The sequence below is a fragment of the Lepisma saccharinum genome, chromosome 2 (genome assembly GCF_977018435.1).
Source record: "Lepisma saccharinum chromosome 2, izLepSacc3.1, whole genome shotgun sequence".
Classification (NCBI taxonomy): domain Eukaryota; kingdom Metazoa; phylum Arthropoda; class Insecta; order Zygentoma; family Lepismatidae; genus Lepisma; species Lepisma saccharinum.
Genome location: NC_139230.1, coordinates 104894520 through 104917809, shown reverse-complemented (window position 1 = coordinate 104917809; position 23290 = coordinate 104894520). Strand labels below are relative to the sequence as shown.

Genomic DNA, 23290 nt, shown 5'->3' with positions numbered 1-23290 from the left:
ACCACCTTGCCCAGCGACCTTCCGGTCAAAAAACCTGCCTTCCGGCAGACAACTCATCATCATCATCAATATATACACTACGCTCGTCAAAACGTTTCATAAGCACATAACACTAACCTACCACTAGCCAAATGCATTCAAACGTCTTCCTTAAAATTCACACATAACTTTAAACATCAGCTTTGCAAGCGAAGATCCTATGTTCGATTCCTCGCGTCTCCAATTTTTTTCTTACCAAATGGGTGCTACATAATGTAATTTATTGTCGTCACACCAATTCCAGCCTGAAATGGTTCGCGTGACAATAAGGAAATATGTATTGAAGCTATTACTCGAGACTACTTGGAATTTAGATTTCTTTAAGTTGCTGCTAAGCCTCGATATTTACTAGTGTAAGAAATGAAAATTGTTGTGTGATATATCACACCGCCGTTAATATTCTCAAGAAGAAAACCACTGAAATGAAATGCGTAAGTTGTGAGTAACATCAGCAGATGTATTTTAACGTGCTCCGTCATTCACATGACACTCTCCTCGTTTTATATACGTATAGATAGTGAGTGACCCACACACTCGATGAACGCTCGCACCATAAGGGAGAATCCGAACCGAAGAGACACGCGACATACGACACGAGACACTTGTCGCTTGGAAGCGAACCCTCAGGAATCAATGCAACCTTTCGAACCGAAGAGACACGGCAAGATGCACGTGTCGCATGGCGCTTACGTGTTTCTCGGACTGTGCCGTTTTCGGAATATCGTTTATCGTGTCGCTTAAGTTTGTTGTTCGCGTATGTGCAGTGAATGCTTCACTCCAACGAGCTATATTGAGACTTTAGAAGAGAGCCCAACCGGAAGTCTTACAACGTATTTGAAGTTCAAATTTATTGATATAATAAAGTATCGATATGTACAATTTTTAACAATGTTTTAAGATTTAAACACAACGTTCTTTTCGCTTTATCAAGTTTCTTGATGCAGTTATGAGCTGTAATTTGCCTTCAACATCGTGTAAGGAGGCCGTGTTTTCGACATTTACGTTTATATTTAAAAAAGCCAGCATATGGAGACACTTTAGTTCAAAGTAGATCAGTCAACATGGTCAAGTAATCTAGTGCATTGTTTATAAGTCCATTTTATGCACAAATATACTTATCAGGACTCGACCTACTGTTGATACGGTCCTGCTTACGTTAACCAAATTCTGTTGCTATACTTTTAATGATTAATTCTGCGTCTAAATGTCTACAGTATATTATGAAGAGTGAACACCGTAACTACAATATATAGTAAATACTAAGGGGATTCGGACGGAAACAGAGAACTGAGCAGCATACTGTATATTTGTATTAACTTTATATTACTGCGCTATTCTCCCTGCAACCCAATGCCGTGCCCGCGTATCAACTATACTGAGCTGCGAAAGGTTCTGCTGAAAATGGTTGACAACTATCATAATCCCAATATCATATTTGTCTATCTCCATATGGTGCTCCTTTTATGCGCTTATTCTGCGATTGTTCTTCATAAAGTAAATGCTATCCAGTGCATTGTTGTATGTTTTAGTGAAGCCATAATGCGCTCCTCCAGCTGGTAAACTATGCAATCTCTCAATAACAGTGTTACGAAGTGACTTCGGTATGCATAATCTTTTTTTAGTCGTAGCTCCCAGTTTATGTTGTCTATAAAGAAATCCATTTCCCATAATATAATAACAAGCTTGCCTCTGCAGGGAGGGGTTGGGTGGGTTGTTGCCACCCTCGTCTTCCTTTCCTTCCAAAATATTAATGATATTTCCTAAAAAGAATCCTCTCGTTGGTGTATAGCAACATCAATTGTCTCATCTAAAAATAACAATGTACGTGGCTCTGTAAGCTCCTCGTCTTCATCCTGTGGATCATGTTCTGTCTCTCTGCTTATAGGATCCGCCATATTTTGTGTAGTTTTACAGTGAATTGGCGTAAAATCGAACTCGGCCATCAACGTGTACCATCTAAATAATTTGTTTGAAAGTTGCGTTGAGGACCGAATGAATGTGATTGCTAGGTTATCTGTAAATATTTCGAAATTTCGGACCAGTAAAAAGAATCTGAATGACTTAAATGCGTATATGATTGCCAACAATTCTTGCTCGATGGTTGAAAGGCGAGTTTCATGGTCTTTTAACACTCAACTGCAATAGGAAATAGGCTGAAAATCACCGTTCGCATTCGGTTGTGAAATTACCGCGCCAATAGCCTTACTGCTTGCATCAGTATATACCCTTACTTCTTTGGATGGATCATATGCCATCAATACAGGAGCTGTAAGTAAAGCTACTTTCAACCTCTCAAACGACGTTTGCTGTTCTTCATTCCAGACGAATTTCTCCTTTTTCCGATCAATTTCTGCAAGGGAAGTGCCATCTCGGAATATGATTTTAAAAACTTCTCCGCCCGTGCGTCACTTACGTTCCGTGACTCTTCCGTCGCGAAAACCTGTGCCTGTTCACCAATTTCATCCTTATTCTCATGATTATTGTTACTCATGATTGGCCTATCCCATGTTTCAGCTTTCCCGATAATAGTGCCTTTCTTAATTGTAACATTATAATTTAAAGGATTTGTGATCCAAATAAGATTCGAATCCGGATTAATAATTGCTCTGGCAACCATCAATCTCGTTTTCTCTTGAAACTGTAGGTCCGGTTCCAAGAGCGTCCTATCTTTGTCATATGAATTAGCCAATTTCAGTGGAATGCACAAATGTGTCCTGGGTTTCACTTTTATCTTTTTAGCAGCTACAAATTCTGGTTGTAAAACATGCTGTAACAAAAGGGAAACTTTGATTGACACGTCAAAAGCTTTCTTATTCTCATTTTTAATTTGGTTTCTAGGAGGTGTGCCGAATCTATGCAATGTAAGCTTATTTTCCTCAAAATCTAACTTAGCCTTCTGTCCCTTTAAGAAGTAATTTCCTAATATAGTAACTTGATTAAAATCCTTAACGATTCTAAATGGATGAACAAATGTTTGGTTATGTATAGAAAATGGTAGTAACACAATTTCCTTAACCGTCAGTTGACTATTAGTGACCCCTCTAATCGCAGTATTTATATTAAATCGCTCGGCATTGACTGGTATGTTCTGATCTCCCGTTACCGAAATTTGACTTCCACTATCCAGAATGAACAGTCGAATTTCCCCATCTACTTGCACATTGAAGTAAATCAGATCTTAAGAAGGAAAAGTAGAGACAGTTAGAGTTTTCCCCGAAGGTCCTGCACCTAGATCCACGTCATATGCAGGTCTTACTCGTTTAAAATTGTTTCTGTTTTGACGAAAAGTAAGAGTGATTGGTATTTTCAACATGATTAGTATGGTTATTTGGATCTTCGCGCCCCTGTTGTTGCACCAAAAATGTGCGCTGCGGTGAAGATGAAAAGTGCGAACGCTGAAATCGAGGGTTACCGCCATTCCGCCATCGCCCCCTAGGCGAACGTTGCGACTATGTGTCGAGATTATTATTGTGATTGTTATGCCAAGTATTTCTATTCTGAGCTCTACGATTACTATTATGATAATAGGTTCTATTGTTTCTATCTCTATGTTCATTTTCTCTAACTGTATATGAGAATGATGACTCAGTAAATGAATGTTTTTTCCGATCTTCTGCAAGTGCATTTACTTTAGCCTCAAGATTCTGAATTTGCGAAACTAAATCTGACTCATGAGACTGGAGTCCCATGTTCGACTCTAATTGATCAAGGTCTTGTTGCAGTGCATTTAATCTTTCCTCGATATCCCGATAAACCTGAGAATAACTTATGTCAACATGACCATTGACTGTGCGCTGCAACGGGATAGCTTGCTGAGTCGGCATGTATGCTCGACTCGATTCAGAACATGACAGAGCTTTGATTGTCTCACATTCAGTTTCTACAATTTTACGTTTTTGCACAAGATATTTACAACCTTGGTGACAATGAAGTTCGACCAGAAAGGAATACGTGATTAAATGAACAGAGGCATAGGCGGTGGAATGGGTGACCCGCAGAAGTGACGCATGTGTGTAAGAGGAGGCGTGTGAGCAGGCAAGAATCGTGATCCCAGCATGTTGCACCCAAGGTCACGTAAAGAACGAAAACGGGGAACTATACGCGTGACATTGAACTTCGACCAGGCACCAGACCCATACGGAAATTCCAGATAGTGGCGCATTCGACGGAAGCATGACGTCACGGACACGATAAGGGAGTCCGCCGTATATAAGCGCGTGCTGTGCACCGAGGAACCGCAGTGCATCATCACCATGGCCAGGGGCAAACCTATTGACAATACCGTGAGGAGAAGAGTGGTGGAGTTGCAACGGGATGGACTCAGTGAACGGGAAATAGGGCGCCAACTGAACTTACCCAAGTCAACCGTCCACTGCATCATCAAACACCACCAAAATACGGGTACTACAGAGCCAGGTAAGGCCCCCGGTCGAAAACGCCTGCTGAGCGTGCGTGACCTACGGATATTTAGGCGCTATATCCAGACCAACAATCATGTTTCTGTGGCCGAATTACGACTGTGGACTCGAGAACGCTTTCACATTGAAGTGTCAACCAGAACCATTCGCCGTTACCTACAGCGATGCGGTTACCGAGTACAAGGCGAAACGTAAACCCTTCCTTTCCATGTTGAACAAAGGCAATCGACTACGGTGGGCACGAATGTACCGGGGATGGACATTTCGGCAGTGGAACAGGGTTTTGTGGACGGACGAATCCATTTTCAATGTTGTGTACGGGAAAATATGGAAAACAGTCATTTCTCGGAAGGAGGAACACAATGAAGCAAAATGTTATGCACGTCGGGTACAGAAACCTGCGTCAGTGATGGTATGGGGATGCATGATAGCATCTGGGGTTGGCCCACTACACGTCTGTGAGGGCATTGTGAATGCACACGCCTATACACGCATACTGGAGCGGCATCTTCCCACAGTGCGAAGGCACCTGTTTCACAGGCGGCGTCTCATCTTTCAACACGACAATGCCAGGCCTCATACAGCGCGGCTGACAAGAGAATGGTCGACTCGCCATCACGTGCGAACTCTGCCATGGCCACCATCGAGTCGCGACCTCTCGCCCATTGAGAATGTGTGGCGTGTTCTTAAGCGACGTGTGCAACAGAGGGGACCCACGACAGTGGCTGCTCTTATCGCCTGCCTGCAGGAGGAATGGCACCGCATCGATGTGGAATACCTTGAACGACTCGTCCGCAGCATGCCCCGACGCATTGCCACAGTTATTCGCCGACGGGGCGGCGTCACTCCATGGTAAACAGGATCCCCTCTAACAGTGGTCGAACTTCAATGTCACGTGTAGATGGACGAAAATGTTTTATTTTGTGTGGACACCATACATTGCTGCGTTGCAGCGGAAATTTATGTTTTCCTTTGTTCCATGTAGCCTGCTGAATAAAATATGTTCAGCATATGCATGTGTTCCCCTTCTTTTACAACGCACTCCTATATTTGTGCCTGGTCGAACTTCATTGTCACTAAGGTTGTAAATTGTTCAACATTTTTCAGGTCTCGTAACATATTATGCACTGAATCATATTCCCTGTTATAAACTTCTTTCATAAAGTTATGTTGTAAACCCCTGCTTATTTGCTTCATTTGCTCACTAATGTCCATGCAGGATCTAATTTTAATAACAATAACTGGTTTTCTCTCACATATTTTGAAACAGGTTCATTTTCTTGATGGAAGCGTAATCTGATTTGTTCTTCTAATTGAAAAGTGTGCCCCGGTTCCGTAAATTCTTCCACAATTTTAGTTTTAAAGTTACAAAATCTATATCCTGTGCTTCCTGAGTTCGACTCCAAGTATTGAACCATTCCAATGGTGAATCACCCAAAAATGCCGGTAGCATTTGCCTTTTCTTTAAGTCATTCCACTCATTAAGAATAGCTAAACTTTCAAATCTATCAATGAATTTTAATACATCCTCGTGGATGTTACCTTGAAACTGGATAGTTTCGAGAACGTCGGGATGGATAAATCTAGATTGTGCTATGATTCTATGATTAGCCTATGCGCAGGAAAAATGATTGATTAGCTTAAAATTAGCACTAAGTTGCTTGTTTTCATTTCTCATCCCCCCGTGGATTTGACAGTACATTATTAGCAATTCAATTGTATACTCTCTCGGTTCAACAATCGCGTAACAGTGTGACGATAGTACCGAACACATCTTTAAAATATTTAACCAAACTTTATGCAACATCCTAATGTTAATTCTCATTTTGCCACAAACCAATCGCCGAATAACTTAGTTGAAACTCTACCCTTATTTATTTGCGCCTTACCGCGTAGCGTATTGCTAGGCCTAGCTTTTGGTTTCTTTTCTTGATATTCGGTAACAATTGAAAATTAACACAACGTGAAGCGCTAACAAGTGAAAAGTCCGGCGCAATATCGCACGCATATTGCACGCAATCAACGCGTAGCGACCTATTTTTCCATCGCATTTCCGTAGAAATGGATGAAATACCAACGCAATGCCATTTGCTATTTAAGAAAACAAGCCATGACGCTTTCCACAACAAAAAATGAAAAAGGTCCCGCATCAATCCACCACGTAACCCAACTCCCATGTTGCGTTTGGGATCGAACCAAAAACCTTTAGATTGTATTGGGTGGTGTAGGTATTCATCATTCATCTTTCAGATGGTTATCACTCACTTAGCCTAAATTATAATGTATGCGAAAGGTTACATCCAAAGTTATGGGACAAGAATGCACACGTACAGTAATTGAGCCTCTGTACTCTCCATGACTGAACCGATATGGATATTCATAAGAATACTTGCCTCCCAAATAGATGAAGGTTATTGTCCTCTCAATAATGATAATTGACACACATCTGACCTTACAGTCAGAGTTCACTCTCCTCATGCATCACTGTCTAATAATCGTCCCTCCAACTTCCTTGCTCTATCCCGTCCACTCGGCAACTGTCCATTCTCTCTACCTTCCAACTCTCATGCCACATACGCCTTCTAAGTCAATCACCCGACCTTTGCCTGATTACTTATTCAGCATTCCTTTCTCTGCTATGTTAAGACTTGACACTTCTTACCCAATACCTTGGGTACGATACGGTATTCTCTCACCCCAAAATTATCATGTTGATAATTAGATCAATGCATCAATTTTTGACGCTCAGACGATATTTTTTATTTAGAGAATTACGTCTCCTCTCCTCTCCTCTCCTCTAGTCTCCAAATCATCTCCTTCTTTTCTACCCTTAATCACCTGCCCGATGGCGCAGTGGTACCGTCGTCGCATTTTAATCAAGGGGTCTCGGGTTCGATACCCAGTGGAGGCATATAGTGGTTCGAATCCCACTTTAAACTGTAGGTCCAGTCCCAATTAGCCATTCTGTGCATAAAGTGGACTTAAAACACCAACTCAATCAATCAATCAATCTTCATCTCCTCTGTTTCTATTTCATATACCCTCCTATTCTCGCCTCTTGTCTTTATTCCAATCGTATTCACTCCTGTTATCTCCTCTCCTGTCTTCGATTCTCGACTCCACTGCACTCTTCTACGACGCCAGAGGTCCCGGGTTCGAATCCCTGCCTAGACAAGGATGTTTATGAGTGTCTATTCATCAATTTTATCACATCATCACTCATCCCCATCTTCGCAAATTTTCCAAAAGTGCCACAAAAAGCGAAGTAAAATAAAGCAAATCATTCAATCAAATCCACTGCACTCTTCTCCTCTTGTCTTCTTTCTTCTCTTTTTCTCTCATTTACTCTACTCTCCATTTCCTTCTTCTCGTCCTTCTTCCTTTTCTCTCTACTCTCCTCTTCTCGCCTCTTCGTCTCCTCTCATCTAGTTATTTTTCCAATCCTATCCTCTTGCTCTATTCCTCATCTCTTCCTCTTATCTTTTTTCCTTTCTTCTCATTATCTATTCTCTCCGCTTGTATACTATATTTCTCTTCCCGCCTCTACTTTTCCTCTTCTCCTCTCGCCTTCTCTGTTCTCCTTCCTTCTGTTTCCGCTCTTCTTTCTTCTACTCTATTCTTGTCCTTTGTAAGACTCATCAGCGATGAAATAATAGAAAATCGATTTCCTTAGAGAGCAGGAACTCTATTTCTTTCATTAAGTATTTTGTCATTTACGATATAATACTAATGTTTTTAATGTTTTGAAATACATAGTACTTAGTATTATTCCATTTGCTTCTTTCACACATATCTATTGTGCACGTGGCAACCCTGGAATTGAGCCTAACTGTATACGCAATCCACCAGCGCCTTTTGTAAGTTTGGTTGCCAAGTGTCAAATATCGCTGTCCTAAGACTTTTGAGAGACGCTGTACAATAATGGTCATCATGCTCCCCGTAAAGTTATGGAACTGTCACATATTTAATTTACAATATACATAACACATTTTAAGGGAAAACATATTCGTAATACGCAGCACCCTATTTCTATATTTTGTCATGTCAACTTTAATGGTGGAGTCTTCAGCAAAGCACAGTGGTAAATAGCGATGTCAGGAGTCTAGAATTCTAATTCCAGTCTGAGAATGGGTGTACTTTGTGAGTGTCCCTTAACCAATTTCATCATATCATCCCTCATCATCATCCTTGCAATTAGCCTAAAGTGGCAGAAAAGCGAAGAAAAATAATCCAAGTCAATTCATCAATCTTTGACAAGTTGATTTCTCGAATTCCATTCGAAATTATTTTGTCAGAACACATGATGAATGCATATCATTGGGATATAGAAGATATTTCAGATATTACTGCAATATTCATTTCATAAAACATTTCTGACGAAGTGTGGAATTTTCTCTTTATTTTTTTCCGTGTCCGGAAGGTGCAAGGCCGTACTTGAAGGAACATCCTCCGAGGATGATCTCGCAGTTCAGAATGAAACCTTGGACTGGAAGTGGAAATCTTTCGAATTGCAGTTCAACTTCAGCTCCAAATACGATCAGTAGATAAAACTAAGAAAGCATTGTTTTTCGCGTGTCCTAGACACTTCTTTTTCACCATATAAATCACGTAGAATTTTAAAATGTTCTCATACTTACATTTCCATGCATTAGAAGAACATCAACCAACATCTGGCTGACTTTTGACTTCAGTGATATCAAACAAATGAACAATGAGTGCACGAGTGAAGAATTCAAGCCTGCGAGCTTCGTGCTATGGTTTCGACTGCTCCTTTAATTGGTGCTTTCGAACTGCACTCGGTGATTTCACTTTCGAGGAGACCGTACTTCATGCCTGCTTTTTGCACCTATTGGACAGAGCATATGTATCCCAGACAAAGGAAAATATAAAATTCAATAACCAATTACCTTCAATTTAGTGAGAAGAAAGTCATTGCAACTGTTCATATTTTGCGAACTGAATTTGATATAATTTCAAATGCAAGTTGCTGACTTTTAATCGAATTCGGTATGAATATGAAAATATAAATATACATTAAAAATGAAATACATTAAACAAGTTATTTTGTTAGAGACCACGGACCCATGGTTGCCACCAACATATGTCATAGGCGAACAGTGCAAGAGGCAACTGCTGTTTAGTTATTATTACTGCCAGAGAAAATTCTCACTAAAGTAAAACGGCGGAACAGAATAATTGGTCTCTGTAGCTCTGTTCGCAGGGAAATGATACGGCATGCCAGAGAACCGGATTAGAGTCCTGATCGAGCCTACATTTTTCGTTAAGTTTTTACATGGAAAAGTGTGAGGGACACGGAACATCGAAATGACAAGCGACAACTTCCAAGTTATACGTAACACCGGTGGTATAACATCGCAGCAATAAAACAACAAACTGTGGACGCCATCAGTATCGGTACATTACACTCCATCTGTTCAAAATCATTTCGCATGAACAAACGAAAAGTCCAGGCGACGCGATGCACTTATATGAGAAACGGTCTCGGTTCCAGCGATACTAACAAAAAAGGGCGAAAGATTGACTAGAATTCTTAAGGTTTGTTTTTAACGAACTGGCTTTATCGTTCATCACATTAGTTTGAAAATTCCCTTACGAGTGAAATAGGCAAAAAAATTGATCTAAGTTATTTTCAACACAAATGATTGTCGATGCTTGAATAGCTAATGCTAGTCATAATTTACAGACCTGTGACACAGACGAGATTTGAGAGATCTGCATTTGAAGATACAGGTAGAATTTTCGAGATCTCTGCTACAACTTGACAAGTTTAAAAACAAGACGCTGCGATCCATTGTTTGCGCACCTCACATCACATTTCCCCACTCCATTGTCTGCGGCGACTTTGGTTCGCAGTGTTGCAAGCTGGAGGGAGTGGAATCATATGAAAATTTTCGACGAAATTTGAATGTGAAAGGCATGAATTAGTATCCCGTCACTTACGCTATCTATTGATTACGCTAAATTCTAAATACATTTTGATATTTTCCCTCTAAACCTTAAATGAATTAAGTTATATTAGGGATATTTCTTACCAGCATATGTATGAAATAAAACGATAGAAAAATGAAAAATATATAAACGATAGAACTGAGCTCACCTTCTAAAGGTTTTCCAGTTCTCCTTCTTCAGTTTCACTCTCCCACTCATCAGAGTCTGTGTCTACCGATGAATCTGTGTCCGTGTCTGAATCGGCTTCACCAAGTCTAATTATCAATTCATCTACACGTCCATCTCTTAAGTCCATCTCTTTCAAAGTAAGAATCTTGCAGCCAAGAGTAAAGAGCAAGAACATTTCAATGCTTTAGAAAAGAACACAGGCAAGCGTGTTATCAGATTGCATTCTCGTAGTGATTGTTGTACGATAAACAAACGAACCACCACCCCACTTTTTTTTTTTTTTAAAAAAAAAGAAAAACAAAAAAAACAGGCCACTGCTCGATGTCGCATTCAGAAAATGAAGTAATTCGCCCTGTAGTTTCTCTTCGTTATAAACCTTAACGCACGTGCATAATACTACAGTTTACGATCGGCGCACCGCACGCATTTTCAAAGACCGGATTAAATCAAATGAACCACTGATATAATAGGAGCCTGCATGCACCGTCACGCTAAACAGTGAAAATCGTTTATCATATTTGTTTTAGCTTAATTTTTCTGAGTTGGCACCACTGATACTCTCAACGCCAGACCAGTGAGTAGAAGAGTGGTGGGGAGGATGACGTAATAGGAAGTACTCCGCAGTGATCTGCGCATATCGGGACTTAACTTATCAGGCTATATCAGTTTCAATAGATCGCAGACTAACGAACTTCCTATGTAATTTTTGTAGCCAAAATATGGCAGGAGAGCTTTCCTTGAAAATGTTAACCTGTTAAGTTATGGCTGTTCCAGAGATGGTATGAAAAATAATATTACTAAAAACAGAAAAAAATAATCGCTGTGTAACGTTTGCGTGTCTTGTAAGGAAGAGATGTTCAGTAATTGCATTTTAAAATGAATGTTAACCTAATTAGCCATGCATCATAATTGAAAAAACTGCATTAAAAGCAAAGCATTGAAAACTTTCAGTTGAAAATCCTTCGCAAATTTTATATTTAGCTTAATTTCCAAACAAAAACAGTATCAATGACAGTGTTAAGGTTATTACATAGCAATTATTAAAAAGAAAATAATGTTTAAATTGCAGAATTTGTCTCCTTCTACGTATTCTAAACATGTATATTCATAAACAGTGTAACTTCAAAGGAATATATTATTACTAAATTATTGTACAGGCATTATTGGTGTTCCAAAAAAATAATGAAAGAAAGATTCCACGAATTATGTCAGATTTACACTATTAAAACAAATAAGGAGTGTATTCTGCACAGGTTTAAATTTATCAAATGCCAATATCTCAAATAGGAAATTCTGCACTTACGCCGTTAAAGTCTTCGTTTGTGGAGTACTTTTTCCACTTTGTAGCCATTGTAGTACGATATCTGGTTCTTTTCTATTCTTAACGTATAATTTACTGGCACACTTCATATTTAAAATGTTTGATAGCAAGCAACACTGCTGCTTACCGAACACTTAGTTCGGCTATACTGCCAGACACTATCGCTTACGAAGTTGGACTTCAACTCAAACGAGTGTGCCACATTTTGTGAACAGAAGTGTACAAGTAGTTGCTTGAGCCCTGTGCTGGCGGAATTGGTTATGAATGAATGGGAAAAGAAAGTGATAATAAAAGGTGGAGACAAGTTAATTCTGTCTTGTAGAATATGGAAGGGAACGAAGAGGCAGCTGAGTAATTTAGTTAAAGATATAAAAGATGAAAGAAAATGAATATTCCTCGAGCTCGAAACGGAACAGGAAGGGACATTATATTCCTTGGATATTATGATGAAAGAGAAGAGATGAATGGGGATTGTATGGCTACATGGTATTAAAAAAAGAAGTTTTCGGCAGGAGTGTCCTGCCACAAGAAAAGTGATGTGTGTGACGCAACATAATGAAATTCTATAAGCAATATGGAAGACCGAATAAAGAAAATATGCACAGAGAAACGGGAAGAATAAAGTCAAGATTGATAACCTGTGGGAACAAGTGGAAGAGAAAGGCTATGAAAAGAAAGGCAGACACAACATCAACATATGAAGAAAATAAATATAAGAGAAAGGATCGGAAGAGATGGAAGAAAAAGAAAAAGAGAGATGGTTCGGTATAAGAGGTGTGGAAGAAGCCACAGAGAAGATATGCAAAGTTCTAAGGAAAGTGGGTGTAAGAAGTTACAGGAAGGGAGGACGCACGGTTTTAAGTATAGCCAGCAAGAAGAAGGAAGAAAAGAGAGAAGAAGGAGAGGAAGGGGTTATGTACGAAGTGAGGTGCAAAGGATATGAAAGTGTATATATGTAACAGAAAATCGTCGATAGATAACTAAACTCTAGCTTCTATGCATAAGCTCTGTATAGTAGATTGTACAAAGAAATCTCTACACCCCACTTCTCCAAAGTATTGGAAAATGTAGTAATGCCTGACGGAGTTAAAGGCACTTTTAAAATCCAATGTCACTAAAGCAGCTTTGGAACCTTCAACATCTTGCATACAAGTGAAGATGTCACGTACATAATTTGAAATATTTTGCCACTGGTACCATATTCATATTGATAAGGTCCTAATAAAGTATCCGCAAAGTGTCGCAATCTTCGCGTGAGGAAACGTGCAAATATTTTATAATCAGCACATAGTAATGCATCACATAGTAATGTAATTTGTTTGAAGTGTTCAGGCTTTCTGGACCCAGATATTTTGGGAATAAAAATCACAACATCCGTGAGACTTGTTCTTCCAATGCGTTTGTTGGTAAACAGAACATTGAACCAATGTGAGTTTCTAAAATTTTTGAAACAATTCTATCGGGATACCATCTATTCCCGGAGATTTTCATTTTTCCCAGTGTTGACAGACTCATACACTTCATTCTCTGAGAATGGCTGTTCTAAATAGCGTCGGTCGTCTTGCGTTAATATGGGGAGGTCCATGCCTTCCAGTAGAGAGCCATGGGAGTGTTGATCTTCTTTCTCTTTTAACTGAACTGCATAAAAGTCCCGTAAGAAATTTCGTATTAACTTGGGTTCGGTTATTCTACCCTTGGCTGTATCTAGAAACTTTATCCTCTTTCGTTTTGCACTGCGCCTCTCCGCTAACACCTGCACCAGCGATGCATGTTCCTGTGCGTCAAAGATAGGAATACGACTCCTAACATTGTAATCTTGCATACGCTCGCTGTGCATCCTAAGCATCACTGATTGCACTCCTTTAACTTCTTCAAGCACTGGCTTCCCTTGTATTAGCTGTGTTATTAATTCGTGAAAAACTCTGTAGAAAAAGTTATATTTCTTATTGAAATCTGAGTATTTTTCATGACTATATGCTAAATAGAAATATTTAATGGAAGATTTTAGAAAAGTGTCCCACCACGTAATAATATCAGTCTGACGTACACTCATTTCTTCCCACTTCTTCCATTTTTATTAAAATTCAGTACAATACATTGAACTTCAAATATCCACGCCCTCGTTTAACTGGAGGTACATCCAAACTCATGTCGAATTGAACTCTTAAATGATCACTAAAGCACGTTGGGAAATTTCTAATCGCAGATATTTTGCTAAGCATGTGTGCACTAACGTAGAAACGATCAAGCCGACTAGCTGTATCGGCACGTATGTACGTGTAGTCGCCTGTATTCGTACCTTTAGCCACCCAAACATCTTGCAATTCAAACCCATCAACCAGTGCCTGCAAACTAGGTGATGTATGGAATCCTGGATATTGGACCTGTCTTCTTAGTGTACAATTAAAGTCACCCACCACCACAATGTTTTGACGGGAGCCACCTAGTGCCTTCGGCACTTCCGTAGCGTAAAATATGAGTAGTGGGGGTTGGCCGCTTGACAAACATTAAGTGGGTCTCAGTGTTGCCAACCCACCCCAAGAAAATTTCACCATATGATATTTTACAGGCGAACTAACCTACAAATAGGAGTTGGCAACACTGACTAGTTGCTTCTCAACGTCTTGGAAAACGTCTTAAGACAAATATCTTAATCTTTAAGAAAGTCGACTTCCGGTTTGTCTAGATGTTACTTCCGGTCTGTCAAGAAAATTTTCTTAAGACAAATATCTTAAGACGTTTTCCAAGACATTGATTTTCTTGGCTCCTAATTGAGCTAGGATGATGATTTTAGGTTTGTTGGATAGGATTCGACGAGAACTATTCGACTAGCAAATAAAATCGATTCTACCCCATACTGATCTATTGCATGCTAACCAAACCTCTTGGGAGGCAGGCTTTTGTAACGCCACGGGTCCTCCACATGTATGTATGTATGTAATGCGATTTGTGGGGGGAAGAGGGGGCCAAAATTTTAACCTTACAGCTAGAAAATGTTTCTATAAAATAACAATGCCTATGAATCTATTTGGCTTCAGGAAGCAAGCTATGGAAGTCCCCGTCCAGCCTACGTCGTCGTCGAGCTTCAACGAACTCCTGCCTTCCATGCTATCTAAACTTAACGGTCTATTAATTATACACTTGAATAGCATTCTGACCCAGTACGACGAGGATGTGGGCAAAACTTTCTATGTATTTAACAACAACTTGAATTATTACCGGTTCCCCATCTCCGGCAAACTGTAGTTCAACATGAACCCTGAGAACAAAGGGGAGGCCAAAGTTTCCTCTGGCAAGAACATCTATCGCATCAAGCATGATAGGATGGATGCGACTCAACGTACGATGTGTCTGCTGGCGATCGCCTGTACGTGGAGCTCTTGGACGGCTACGACAAACTCATCCCTCTTTTTGTGGAGATGCGAATCACCTACCCTATAATAAATAACCACAGTGGTAACAATGCCTAACGATATTTTTGTTCACACCAAACGCGACGACCACGGCGACGAGCTACTCATGCTCGACGTCAGGGTCAAGAAGTTGCGAAGCGACCTGCAGGCCCTGCATTCCACGATCAACTCCAGCCTCCAGTCAGAGATAGCCAGCCTGCAGTCTCAGTGCCTGGACCCCGTACTCAAAATTGACGCCGAGCTTAAATCGCTGCTGCAAAAGTACACCGACCTCGCGTCAATAGACAACTTCGACAACTTGGCGTTGAGCATAGGCAAGCTGCAGAACGAATTTTTGAAGCTGCAGCAAGCGCAGACCTCCGATGTGGAACAGCTGAAGCGACACTTGCAGGACCAAACGAGCACCATCCACACTGAACTGCAAAACATTATCCAGAGTATAAAAACTCAAGATGACTACGATCGCGTGAATGCTAGTATTGCCAAATTGCACGAACAGTTTCAATCGTTCGAAATTCCTACGTTGGAAAACATCAAGGCTGAGCTTCAAACGGACGCTTTGCATGCAGCCATCAACGAAGTCAAAACTAAACTCCAAACGCTAGAGGACTTCATCGACAATCTACCTTCGTCCAGCGAGCTGAACGCTATTGCCCGTAGTGTTGCCAACATAAAACTTGGGGTGGGTTGGCAACACTGAGACCCACTTGAAGTTTGTCAAGCGGCTAATTACATCTCACTAGGCCGTATCAATGTTGCCAACTCCTATTTGTAGGTTAGCTTCGCCTGTGAAATATCATATGGTAAAATTTTCGTGGGCTGGCAACACTGTGGCTCACTTGAGGGGGTAGAATCGATTTTATTTGCCAGTCGAATAGTTCTCGTCGAATCCTATCCAACAAACCTAAAATCATCATCCTAGCCCAATTAGGAGCTAAGAAAATCAATGTCTTGGAAAACGTCTTAAGATATTTGTCTTAAGAAAATTTTCTTGACAGACCGGAAGTAACATCTTGACAAAACCGGAAGTCGACTTTCTTAAAGATTAAGATATTTGTCTTAAGACGTTTTCCAAGACGTTGAGAAGCAACTAGTCAGTGTTGCCAACTCCTATTTGTAGGTTAGCTTCGCCTGTAAAATATCATATTGTGAAATTTTCTTGGGGTGGGTTGGCAACACTTAGACCCACTTAATGTTTGTCAAGCGGCCAACCCCCACTACTAATATGTTCCGAGTATCTTTAGCGTTGGTACCTGATGGTGCAAAAACATTACAAAACCATATTTTGCCAATTTGGATACATGTTTTACGACCAGACGGGTGAAATTTCAGATACGTGTAGGACTTCTTTCACAACTATTGCGGTTCCTAGAAAATTATAGGTTAAATTGTTGTACACGGTATATTCGCTACTCAGACAGAAATCATCGGTCCCGACTTCATGCAGGAAAATGACATCCAGGTGATGTATTCAAATAATGCGTGATGCTTGACACTGGATTTCATCTTGTTAATGTTTATTGTTGCAATATGATAGATGGATGTCGACATGTGGGTATCTGATATATTGTAACCGGTGAGATTGTTATGTGCAGTCATTAATTTAAACTAGATACCTTTTCCAAATGCAATAAGACATAAGACAAACAAAATCATATTATCATTGTAAGGAAGTATGATATGTTTGACATATATCACTCATTCACTTCAAGCGACGAAGCAGAGCCGCCGCCAAATGTCTCACTTTGTTCTCTTGTCGCAATCATCATTCTACGCAGACGTCGAGACACTGGAGACGCCGAATGGCGAGGAACATCTTGCCGCCGTGTCGACTCCGTATCGTCGCCAGGTAGACTGCTTTTCTTCTTTTTTGCTCTCTTCGTTGCTTTCGGCAGAGCTCCTGATGCGGGGGACGCCGTCGATGGAGTTTTCACCTTCAACTGCATGATCATCATCTGTCTCCTCCATCGCAGTATAATACGCCTCCGGAGTGTCGTCAGTTGTTTCTTCCCATTCTTTTCTGACACATGTGCTCCTTCGTTGGCATTCACTTTGTCCATACTAGGGCCTCCTCAATGGCGCAGTGGTATCGTCGTTGCCTTGTAATCTAAGGGTCCCGGGTTCGATACCCGTTGGAGGCACATAGTGATTCGGATCCCACTATAAACTGTAGGTCCAGTCCCGATTAGCCTTACTGTGCACAAAGTGGACTTAAAAACACCAGATCAATCACAAGATCAAATTTTGTCCAAATTAACGGGGAGAAGAACTTCTGCCTTGGTCTTGTTTTCTGTACTGGGTTGTAAAGTGGATTCTGGTACGACAGTTTTAGGTACACCCTGCAGTGAAGATTGTACGTTGTTCTCACTATCCTGTTCTCCAGAGTGTTTCAGGTTTACAGGAAGTATAGTATAGTATGCCGCACCGGCATAGGGCATATTGTCAGGTTTGTCAATTTGACTACGTCGGGACGGACAGGTCGCGTAAAAATGCTCACTAAGGTCACAATAAGAACACGTACGGTCTTGACCGCTATATGTAACCCAGTATCGTCCGCCACTGATTGTTCCGTACAACGGTATCGCACGAGTCAGATTTATTTTGGCTATTTTCCGATCAGTTCTTACCGGATAAATATTATCACTGGAATACAGTTAATGGTCCAAGGATATTATCTAACCGTAAGTACTCAGCACCGATCGATTTTTTTTTTAATTTTGATTTGATTTATTTTATTTTACTTCGCTTCTTGTGCCACTTTTGGCTAATTTGCAAAGATGGGGATGAGTGATGATATGATGAAATTGATGAATAGACATCACAAATGTCCATGCCCAAGCCAGGATTCGAAACCACTCCTTAACCGGGGCCGGCTAAGCACCGATCGAATAGCGTCATCTGAGAGTTCACTTGGTATACAACGTGCACTCCTAACTATCAAGTAATTTGAATCCTCCCACGTAAAAAGCACGAAACTTATACTCTCCGTTTGACTGAAGCAATAACTGTTCACATACTACTTCGAGAGTAGTTTCAGAGAGATACAACGTCTATAAGTGTCTACTCCAATACGTACTACTTGTTCCGGTGTGAATTTCATCGTCTTGCTAATCCAATTGTGTATTTCCGTCGAAGTCGGTTTCCTTTCAAACTTGACTGAATGTCAGTTTCAGTGTATTCACTCATTTGATTACCATGTTGGCAGCGCCGAAGTGTTCCACTTCTACCGGACTCTCGAGTAATACGCGATACGTGACCTCGAGCTACTATAGTGCAGGAGGTCTTAGAAAGATCGCTTCGCGGGCTTACAGCAGACGACAATATGGGGGTGTGTCTGCGAGAACCAATCAGGTCTGCGAATGAGCGATCCCGGTTGCCACAGTTAGCTCGCTGCACCCTTCTGGAAGGGTGATTGACCTTTGCCTCTTGCTACATCGGCCTGTTTGTTCGGCTGAGGAGCAGACGACACGAGAATATCGGTAATAGTGTGTGCGAGCGACGTCTGCTGCCCGCGAAACGCTCTTTCTAAGGCGTCCTGCACTATAGAGAGACGCGCAATCACAACCGTCCCGCACCAATGATCTAGCCAGACTGTGTCGACTAGACCACAGCGCCTTCCTTAAGTTACATTGTTAAAGACGAAGATAGTGCCTACGAAACTTGAATGTTTATTGTTTCCGAAATCTCTAAAACATTTAATGATTTTGATTATTTTGATTGATTGATCTATTGCTTTATTGATTTGGTTTACTTTACTTCTCAATCTGCTACTTTCGGCTAATCGTGACAATAAGCATGGATTGTGATATGATGTGTAAAGTTTTTAATATTCAATATTATAAACTCTACAAAAGGTGAAAATTGACGTAAAATATAGTACAATTTTCGGCCATCAGAGGCCGCTGTCCTCGATTGCTCGACCGGTGCTGCCTCTCGCGGAGCACTCGGTATATTCGGGCTGGACGTAAAACCACACAGTGCAACAGAGGAGCTGATACTGACTGGAACGGAACTCGACCACTTCCCCCCTTGGTCACGAGAAGCCAGCGAGAGACGTACCTAGCCTGTGGCCTGCGAGGACGGAAGCCTTCATTGCTCGCCACTCGTAAAATGGACTGCATCTAAGGGAATAATTACGGTGATCGGAGTGCGGCATTGCAGGACCATTTTGAGGCTGAACTTTTCTGTTATATAGGTACGTAAACTCTCTGCTGTGCTGCAAGAACTTTATAATTGTGCCAACGTTCCAGATCGTTCCCCCCCCTTTATCAAAAGTAAAGTCTACACTAAATCTTTTTGCATTAGTCCTGTTACCCCTTGTTGCGACGCCTTTTGGGTGCTGCGAAGGAATTACGTGAAATAAGGATAAGAATTGTTCACTGAAATTGTCGAAGAGTGAATTGGGTGATTTATTAATTTGAATTTTGATTCACTTCATCTTCCCGTCGCCCAAAGACTTACTGCATTTTTTCGAAAAATTGAACTTTTAACATGTGCGGATTTGCTTCCTTGAATCGACGATCGTAACAATTGCTTTTTGGTCGACGTGATAATGTAATCGTTCCACCCATTTGACGTTCCGATTTTACGAACTAAGACTTTGGTTAAATTTTCTTGCATACGAACAAAAGAAATCTACGTGTCCTCTGCGACGTATATCACCTTATCCGGGACGCATGTTCCTTCCCTCCTTTACCCCTTTCTCGGTAGCATTTAAATCGGGAGAATTGAGTTAATGTTAATGATTGGTAAAAATAATGCCGTAAGGTAAATCAGGGTAAAAATCTAAATGAAGACTTGCACCGCAATTAACATACATGGGAAATAATTGGGAAGTATTTGTTGATTGTCTAATGTGGATTGTTTAATTGGATTTAAGTAATATACGCATGTGCATTTTGGTGTTTGGACGTGTTTGTAAATTTGACGTGCTCTCACGTCATTCATGTGAATAGTGTTTTGGCTTACGCTGATTGTTCTGTTTTGACGACTCTACGAGCTTTTTGGTGTTCTTGAAACACATATAGTAATTGATTAACGTAGTTGTCTTGTTGATAATTCACAAATACAAAATTGACCTTTGCCTTACTTGAAAATGGTAGTAAGTAAACGAATGCGTGCATAAAACGCAAGACACGAGTCTAAGAGATGATTGAAATCCAAGGTTCCGTTTTGACAATTGTGGACACGGCCGACAAATAGAGTTAGCGTTATAGAAAATTGTGAGGACAAATTAACGCAACGGAGAAAGCACGGTGTGCCATTCGTTGGTGGACCCTTTTGACTTTATGCATACGCTTATATATATATCTATTTTGTGTGTATATTGTATTACAGGGCTTTGTCTCGCGTTTCTCGCCGGCATTGCTCGTAGACTCTTGCACTGTCGATCGAGAAGGGCGACGCAAATTGTAATTTGTAATATATAGTGTGGGGGTTCAAATATTGTCTAAAGTTGTGATTCCCGCGCAGCCGCTTTCCAGTTTAAATATCGCGAGTGATCACATCCACCCCCCCCCACTATAACATTACAAAATTTGGTAGCAGAGCATGGTTGCAATCGATCTGTTGTGTGAACATTACCTTTGCTGCAGTCTTGAAATTGTGAGACATCGAATTTTTTTTCCCTCCCATTTATATTGTACTTTTACATTTACATTTATATTGTAATGTAAATTTTGTGCCTGTACAATTTCCTGCGCGTACAATTAATTTACAACAATTAACGAGTATCATTTAATCAAGCGTAACCAAAATGCACATGCGTATATTACTTAAATCCAATTAAACAATCCACATTAGACAATCAACAAATACTTCCCAATTATTTCCCATGTATGTTAATTGCGGTGCAAGTCTTCATTTAGATTTTTACCCTGATTTACCTTACGGCATTATTTTTACCAATCATTAACATTAATTCAATTCTCCCGATTTAAATGCTACCGAGAAAGGGGTAAAGGAGGGAAGGAACATGCGTCCCGGATAAGGTGATATACGTCGCAGAGGACACGTAGATTTCTTTGTTCGTATGCAAGAAAATTTAACCAAAGTCTTAGTTCGTAAAATCGGAACGTCAAATGGGTGGAACGATTACATTATCACGTCGACCAAAAAGCAATTGTTACGTTCGTCGATTCAAGGAAGCAAATCCGCACATGTTAAAAGTTCAATTTTTCGAAAAAATGCAGTAAGTCTTTGGGCGACGGGAAGATGATGTGAATCAAAATTCAAATTAATAAATCACCCAATTCACTCTTCGACAATTTCAGTGAACAATTCTTATCCTTATTTCACGTAATTCCTTCGCAGCACCCAAAAGGCGTCGCAACAAGGGGTAACAGGACTAATGCAAAAAGATTTAGTGTAGACTTTACTTTTGATAAAGGGGGGGGAACGATCTGGAACGTTGGCACAATTATAAAGTTCTTGCAGCACAGCAGAGAGTTTACGTACCTATATAACAGAAAAGTTCAGCCTCAAAATGGTCCTGCAATGCCGCACTCCGATCACCGTAATTATTCCCTTAGATGCAGTCCATTTTACGAGTGGCGAGCAATGAAGGCTTCCGTCCTCGCAGGCCACAGGCTAGGTACACGTCTCGCTGGCTTCTCGTGACCAAGGGGGGAAGTGGTCGAGTTCCGTTCCAGTCAGTATCAGCTCCTCTGTTGCACTGTGTGGTTTTACGTCCAGCCCGAATATACCGAGTGCTCCGCGAGAGGCAGCACCGGTCGAGCAATCGAGGACAGCGGCCTCTGATGGCCGAAAATTGTACTATATTTTACGTCAATTTTCACCTTTTGTAGAGTTTATAATACTGAATATTAAAAACGTTACAAATGAAATTGATGAATGGACGCTTACAAACAACACTCATACCCAGGCCGTGATTCAAAACCCGTGACCCCTGGCATCATGGCGAGCTGTGTTAACCACTCCGCCACGGAGGACGGCTTTGTCTATTTTAAACTGAACAATAAATAGACCAGCATTGTAATTGTAATTACAATTTTTATATTATGATAATTGTCAGAATTGAATGTATGCATGATTTTCTGTTTTAAGTCCACTTTATGGCATGGAGAGGCTATTCGTTACTGGATCTACAGTTTAAAGTGAAATCCAAATCACTGTGTAATGTTTCACACCGGGTATTGAACCCGGGGCTCCTAGAATTATCAAAATTTGGATAGCATTTGTGGTCATCACATCTTCACTAAATACTGTGTCTTCTTTATCCCGTAATAAATTATCCTTGATAATTATGTTTGTTTCCATTCAATTTGGAAAGAAGTTGCACAATGATTCGAACTGCATGTTAGTTTATGTAACGATTAACTTATCTCAGCGTAAAGTGGATTTTAAACATGGAATACGAAGATGGCGATCATGTTTAACGGTGGAACATATTTTACCATGTAATATCTACAAGCACTAACTTGTTCGTAGGATAGCAATTATTTTTGTGAGACTTAATTAAATATATAAAGATAAAATTACAACATTTTCAATATTATTTGTGTATACACACACGTATATGTTAATAGAGTGTTATAATATATAATATATAACATAATATTGAATTTCCATTATTTCAGTTCTGGTGCTATATCTGTTGTGAAGATTCTCAGGGTGTTGAGAGTTTTAAGGCCTTTGAGAGCAATCAACAGAGCAAAGGGTTTGAAGGTAAGGATATGAGGGAGGACATAGAACTTACAATATTAAAGTTACCGTGAAATATTCAAACAGATCCAATGGCATTGCATTCAGTAAGATGAATTATGCCCTTATATAATAAAATAAAAGAAATTGTAGTAAATTTGATTACATATTTAACACCATTAAGGACAGATGGATTTGACACATTGTCAGTTACAGTTCACGAATGTAAGTGTTCTTGCATCCTCAGAATTAAAGAAAATAGAATATTTAATTAAGCACGTTGAAAAGAATAAATGCAA

The 23290-nt window shown here is 40.3% G+C and overlaps 1 protein-coding gene across 5 annotated transcripts in view; it reads left to right on the top strand.

Annotated features, from left to right (window-relative positions):
- The window catches only part of Ca-alpha1D (Ca[2+]-channel protein alpha[[1]] subunit D), a 1588055-nt gene that overhangs the window by 783016 nt on the left and 781749 nt on the right, over nt 1-23290 (top strand). For all 5 annotated transcript variants that reach the window (XM_083117527.1, XM_083117525.1, XM_083117526.1 and 2 more), the window contains exon 22: nt 22928-23015. In XM_083117527.1, the coding sequence (XP_082973653.1) occupies nt 22928-23015 (88 nt within the window). The remainder of the gene's footprint in view (nt 1-22927; nt 23016-23290) is intronic.